General features: G+C 47.7%; 1 protein-coding gene across 1 annotated transcript in view; it reads left to right on the forward strand.

Moving 5' to 3' along the window:
• LOC307081132 (connector enhancer of kinase suppressor of ras 2) overlaps nt 1-3,116 on the forward strand; it is a gene marked incomplete at both ends in the record, with an annotated part of 51,176 nt that extends 48,060 nt beyond the window's left edge. The window contains 3 exons of the mRNA XM_079744183.1: nt 736-1,549; nt 2,007-2,290; nt 2,901-3,116. Of these exons, the coding sequence (XP_079600309.1) occupies nt 736-1,549; nt 2,007-2,290; nt 2,901-3,116 (1,314 nt within the window). The remainder of the gene's footprint in view (nt 1-735; nt 1,550-2,006; nt 2,291-2,900) is intronic.
• Nucleotides 3,117-7,459: the final 4,343 nt, after the last annotated feature.

Genomic DNA, 7,459 nt, shown 5'->3' on the forward strand with positions numbered 1-7,459 from the left:
ACAACCACACAGACACACATATGCACATACACAACCACACACACACACACACACACAAACACACACACAAACACACACACACGCGCATACACGCATTCACACAGACACACATACACACACATGCACATTTCGCACATTGCACACTATTTTCATTGCTATTTCATTCCAATATGTTATTCTAAAAGCGTTGAATAGAGCTTTCAGCATTAATAAAACATCTTTGTGTTAGATGGTCTAGTTCTCCAAACAGCCAAGACCTCCACTTTTATTTTAAACTGGCTATCCTGTATTCCTACCTTGAGCCTCTAGGTGGCGCCAAATAGCCGTGAACATTAAATCCACGGAAAAATGGGTTTATTATGAACTGATGCTATAAATGAAGAAAATATAGCATTATTTTTATTTTGCAAATATTTATATATACTATATTTATTTATAGATAAATTGTATTTCTATTTCTTTCAGAAAGATAGCATATTTCATTTTAGAATGGTTAAGATCATGGACCCAGCCATGCCATTCCATTTGTCTGGAAGTGGTCATTATGACTCATCTGTCATCTCACTGCTTTTTCACTTCCAACCCCTTTATCCTTCCTCCTTTCCTCTCCCTTTCCCTTTTCTTTGACTCTTCTCCTCTCCTCTCCTCTCCTCCATATCCCATGGGTGCCCCTTCCATCCACGATGACCTCCTTTACCTGTGGCTCACCCTCTCTCACCCCACCCCCCCCCCCAGACCCACCTCCTCCACAGCTACGACCAGCTGCCCCGCTCGCTCAGCTCCATGAGCCTCATGCGCTCCACCCCCTCCCCGCTCCCCCACTCCATGAGCGCCTCCACCTCCCCCATCCCCCCGCAGATGCTCTCGTCCGTCTCCCCCGTCCCCCCTCAGATGGTCTCTTCCACGTCCCCTCTCCCCCTGCAGGTCAACTCCTCCAGCCCCTTCCCGGAGCCCAAGCACGGGCGCCACTTCTCCAGCGAGTCCACGCACTCCCACTCCTCGGCGGAAGAGCAGCGCGGCGACACCATGGGGGGGGGCATGGGCACGGGCAGCACCAGCACCCACTCCTCCGGCTGCCGCTCCACGCACCGCGAGCGCCGCTCCTGGCAGGACCTCATCGAGACGCCCCTGACCAGCTCCGGGCTCCACTTCCTGCAGACGGGGCCCGGGGAGGGCGGCGGCGGCGGCGACGGGGGCTACGGAGGCAGCGTCATGGGGGTCGGCATGGCCGGGGACATGGGCCAGTACGGCGGGCTGGGGAGGCACAGCATGTCCCCCGAGAGACGCAGGCAGGCCACGCTGCCCGTGAGGAGGCACCACGCGGCCGAGAGGGACCGGGAGAGGGACGGGCCCTTCCCGCTGGAGCGGGGGCCCCACACGCACGCGCACACGCACCGCCGCTCGCACAAGCAGCGCAGCCAGAGCCTGCCCCGGAACAGAGACCCGCGGCCGGGCAAGCCGCTGCACACCCCGGCCCGCATGGAGGAGAGGAGCGAGGACGAGGAGGCGGAGGAGAACCCCGCTGAGCTCCACCAGGCGGAGGAGGAAGGTGAGGAGCGGGCCGGCCCCGGCCGGGCCCCTGTCTGCCCCCCAGACGTTTATTCCCTTTGTCGCTGGATAGGAGTCGAGCTTGTGGCCAGAGTGTTTAACGCTGTTTGAGCTGTTGACTACACTCTCTTTCTATTGTAGCTATAGGGATCTTTCCTCATGAGTTACTCAGCCTTTACGTCGCCACACTGACACATTTCAAGCGCCCTATATCTCAGTTCCTCATCCCCAGCCCCTTGTTTATATGTATTTGGGCCGGAAGTGGAAACAGGTTTGTAGACTGCCCCAGTTAGAATAGCAGAACAAGCCCTGTGACGACAGGGAAATAAGGGACCCAAACACAGCCAAAGGCCTTCACGAGACTCCTTTAAAAGTGAATCTGTGCTATGAGGGAAATGCAGTAAAGTAACCGGCTTTCATACATTTTTCTCCGCCTCCTTCGCCCCCGTGCGGTGCAGAGCTGTGGGAGATGAGGGGCGAGGGCCGCGAGAGGAGGGTGTCGGAAGGCAGGGAGCGGCGGGTGTCCGAGGGCCGCGAGGGCCGCGAGGGGCCCGAGGGGCCCGTGCCCATGGACGGGCTGGAGCAGCTGTACCGGGCCCTGGAGCAGGCCAACATCACGGCCATGGGGGACCCGCGGCCGTGCAGCCGGCAGGAGCTCCGCCGCTGCTTCACCCAGAGGACCCGGGACCCCTTGCTGAACGACCGGCTGCACAGGGTGCGCGCCCTCAGGAGCACTCTGAAGGTACCGGACCCGGCGCACCCGCCGCCGCAGCACAGCCATTGAGAGAGAGAGAGTACCGTCTTTACTTTATTCGTTTTGTAGTATTGTTATTGAAAAAAAAAGAAAAAAACACCGAAATCCTCTGTGAGTTAAAGCATTCCTATTTTTTTTTCTTCTTCTTCTTCTTCTTCTTCTTCTTCTTCTTCTTCGAAGGGTTGAGATATCCCTTTCAGAGTATAAATAATATTATTAATTAATGGATGGAAATATTAATTAATAATGTTAAGGCATGACTGTACAATTCCCCGCTACCTGGTGGCCCGACCGTCTATGGAGAGAACTAGAAAGAACTGTTGCCCCCGCAGACCACCTCCGCCCAATTGGTCGCCTCATCCTGACGCTTCAATTGAACCCGAAACCTTTGAACTCAAGGAGAACGCTATACAGTATATGTAGAACAAGATGTATATTGTAGGAGCCCTGTTTTAGCAGACCAGAAGACTCTATAGAAACTCAGAAGTCAGAAACAAGACAGAGAGAGAGAAACAGAGAGAAAGAGCGCGAGAGTGTGAAATCAAGGGGTTGGAGGAGAGCTTCCCTTTAAACCGTGCCACCTTTCTGTGTCTCCCAGGCCAAAGAGTCGGAGATGGCCGTGATCTGTGCCCTGCTGGAGGACCCAGGCCTCTGCTCCCAGAGCTTTAGGGAGTGGAAGCAGTGGCACAGTGAGCTTTACTCAGACATCTGCCAGCTCAGCCCCCCCTCTGGCACCAACGGCCAGGACGACCGCTCCCTGTTGGTGGCGACGCTCATGACCCACACGCACTCCTTCATTGAGACGCATGTGTGAGGGTATGAGGAGACAGGAGGAGGAGGTGGAGCAGGTGGAGGAGGAGGAGGAAGAGGAGAAGGTGGAGGAGGAGGAGGAGAAAATACTTGTGCAGATAGAGTTGACGGATGCGGACAGAAGAAATACAGACGCACGTACGCAGACGGACACGAACACGCATTCACATACACGCTGGGTCTTCTACGACTTGAGTACGCACGACATTGGAAACATACCTCCTCGCTCTCTCTCACACACGCACACACACGCGCACGCACACACACACACACACACACACACACACACACTATACACAAGATGTAATATGTGTAAATACGCAAGCAAGGACATGGGATGCGCGCGTGTATGAACTTTTGATAACGGTGAGGACCCCCCCAAACAGGGTGCCTACTGCATGCCTGAACAGAAAGCATTAGGCCTACTCTTCCTTTGTCTATGGAACTCAGCATCAAAATTCAACACGCTCGTCCAAGAAAATGAGAAAAAGTATTTTCTTTTCATGACATGTTTGTTTGTTTGTCGTCTTCGGTTGGTTTTGCTCTTCATGGTTAATTTCAGGGGGAAGGGGGAGCTATGTAGCAGCAATACAGAGGAACATTCTTTTCACCACAACACTGTACTTTTGTACTGATGAACTTTGCACCCAGAGCCACCTGTTCTCCCCCTTTCTCTCTTTACACCTTGGTTCGTTTCCTCTACTCACTGCATATTCTAGAGACCTCACTGTTCCCCCCCCCCCCCCCCCCCCCCCCGAGCCCCCCAGTCTGGTTCTGACTTCACAGTGTGGGGCGATCGGAAGGAGGGAAAAGACTGCACCAGTGGTACACTGTAATTCTGTAGGAGGGTAGTCGCCAAATCTCTCTCTCTGCCTCTTGCTCTTTCCCTCTCTATCTTTCCCTCTCGCCCGCCCTCTCTCTCTTCCCCCTCCCTCTCTCTCTCTCGCCCTCACTCGCGCTCTCTCGCTCCATCATTAGTGCACAGATTAAAAGCGTCGACTTGGCTACCCGCCCACTAGCCCCACCCCCATTCAAACTGTGAGCCACGTTCTCGATGAAGACGGTACGATGAGTCATGTCTGTGGACGGACGGGGCTACTCTGCCTGCAGCGTGCAATTCACTGAGGTTCTCTTTTTGCATTGTAACTTTCTAAATGTAACGCTTACTCTCTGTCTGACATTTTTTTTACTCTGAACATTCTGAACATCTTTCTCTCTCTCTCTGTGTTCAATCCACTCTCTTTTTCAATCTCTCACTCTCTCTCTCTGTATTCGTTTTTATTCTTTCTTTTCACTCTTTCGGAGCCGGTCGATCTTGAGTCGAGCGACACTTGGGTGTATATTTGTATGCTGCTGTGTATACTGATGTAAATGTTTGCGTTCCACTACCACTGTGATCTGCTTCTAGGGGTAGCGAAGGGGGTGGGGGGGATGTACACTACTATATGCGTGGGGTGCAAGACTTCTTTTTTTTGTTTGGGTTTTTCTTTAACAGGGAATGCAAGAGCTATAGGGAGTTCTTTCAAAAAGCAGTCACTCACTACAAAGAATGCACTTTCTACTTCTCTATATCGCATTGGCTGCATCACAGGGTCTCTCTCAAACTCTCACTCTCTTTTCATCAGCCTCTTTACATTTGCTGTTTAAAATATCAGGTAAAAGCATTTGCCGTCTCATTTTCTAAAGATTTGTGTACAGTCTACAAATATATTTAACAATAGAAGAGTATATAAATCTATTTACGTTTTGTGTCATAGATATAATGTAAAGTATTATGTATTCTATGCCAAGGTTTCGCAAGTATTGCCCTCTTCACTTTGTGGACGCAAGGTCTTTTGGCGTGTTGAACTCAACAACACATATATGGAAAAAGAACAACCCCCCCTCCAAATTAACAGTCAGTTACTACTGGTTTACATCACGTCCGACCAATAGATTCTTTCCTGCTGTGTGTTGCATGGGAAAAGCCTGGGGACTGATTTGATTGGATAGGGTGATATCGTGGATCAATATTGTTTCTTCTCTACCCCCCTCCCACTCACCCATCCTTTCACAATTGCAAGATAATTAGACTTGTAGCGCATGATACATGCAAAAGTACTGTTAACAATTGAGTTGTGTTTACCCTAACCCTCCCAACCCCCAACGTGTTCATTCATTATTTACGTTGCTTTATGTTGTTTTTATGAAGTGTTTGAAGACACACACTGTACAATAACTAAGGGTGGGGTTATTTGTGCTACTCAGTGGTTCATTAAATGCAATTTAAGATACTAACGATGTTCATATGATTTGGATACATAGGAGTCACACTAAAGGAGCCGGTTTAACATACCGAAAGACAGTATCTTCTGCACTCGAACTGTTTACACATACACATTCCCTCTTAGAACCGGATTGTCACAGGGCGGACGCAGCCGAACAAACCAATGGTAGGTAAGATGGATGAATCATTTTATCTGCAACTTAAGAACCATGACTCAACAGCTCCTCTAGTGGCAACACACTGAGATACATGAGTAGCAAACGCTGCCCTTTGGGGGAAAATACATTTGTACTCATTGTTCATATTTAGACTTAATTTGTCCTTTTCTATCACATTGTAGTGGGATCCACCACGAACAACAGATATTGTTTTGAACAAATAAATAAAAGGTTAATTTGAGAGTATGCCACTAAGAGACTTAATGATGCAAGCACTTTCCCTGTGCCTCCCCACCCTTTGTGTGGCAACGATGGACAGACTACACTGGTATTCCTACACACACACACACACACACACACACACACACACACACACACACACACAGATAAGCATGCACACACACAAACAAGCATGCACACACAGTAGCACAGCAGAAGTGTTACCATATCGTATCTACACACACGCACACACACACACGCACGCACACACACACACACACACACACACACACAGCTACACACACACACACACACAAACACATAAGTATGCACACACAACAACAAGCATGCACACACAGTAAAATACACAAACAAACACACAACCACACACACACACACACCTACACACACAAATACACACACAAACAGAAACCCTGCAGAAGTATGACTATACTGTATCTGTTTGCAGGCCATTCTCTGTGTCTCATCTCTGCCGTTGGATCTACTATTTTCCAACCAGGCTGCTCTTTGGAGCAGGTGACATACTGTAGATTTAGTGTGAGTTATGATTTGTACACAGGCTGTGCTATTCCTCCCAGATGGTTGTGTGTGTTTAGACTTGCAGAAAAGAAAGACAAGACAGAAATGAAGGAAAAAAGGAAGTCAGAAAGGGAGATTCCACTGTGTTCTTTAAGGGGTGTACACCTCACAGTACATTGCACAGGTGTGTAAGATGTAAGTTGCACTGCGACATTAAAAAAGGACATATTGCTCTTTTTCAAGGATTATATTAGCTTACTGTTATTCTGTACATTAAACTGATTAAAGAAGATATTAAAAAAAGAAAGAAAATTACATTTATTCTTCCTAAAGTAGCCTTTTTTGGTTTCATATATATGAATATATATTACAAAAAAATACAGATTGTAAACTTAAGTTGTTAAACTTTGACTTCAATAAACTAAATTCTCTGCACTATGAGCAATGTTTCATTGATTGTGTGTACGTTTTCTCAAATCAAGTGAATATGTCTACGCAAAATGATGCCATCATACGTATAACCTACAAAAACATGATCATTTAGCATCCATTATACATTATAATCAGAGATACGAATTTGTGTCATATTAACCTATAGTCATCAATACACCTCTACTCAGGGGCGTAGGAATGAGTTTAACATTGGGGGGGACACATATCGGAAACTTGACAGATCCGTTAATGGTTTGAACAGAAATATGTCATAAATTAACTACACTGAAAAAATTCACAAATATATTTTATTCTACTATAAAGATACATTTGTAAATGTAAAGGAAAACACATTTTGAATGGCAGTACTGAACTGATAAATATCAAATCAATTCTTTAATTGCTTAATCATCCAGTTTTTTAGAATAAGAAGCGGTGACAAGACGCTGTGTTGCGCTTTCAAAATAAAATAAAATATTTTTCTCCCCCCGGTATAATTTTTAGGTGGGACAAATGCGCCTGTCTCCAATATTGGAGGGGACACGTCCCCTCCGTCCCCCCGGTTCCTACGCCCTTGCCTCTACTACATATCTATAACTCACGTTATAAGTCACATAAAGGTGCTATTTGAATACGTAGTGGCATTTACCATGTCGCTATCTGACCTTTAGGGGGCAGTAATTGACCATGCTTTTCAGTTTAGAACATTTTGTACACCGCGTCAAACCCGAA

This window comes from Pollachius pollachius (genome assembly GCF_949987615.1).
Source record: "Pollachius pollachius genome assembly, chromosome: 10".
In the NCBI taxonomy this organism is placed as follows: domain Eukaryota; kingdom Metazoa; phylum Chordata; class Actinopteri; order Gadiformes; family Gadidae; genus Pollachius; species Pollachius pollachius.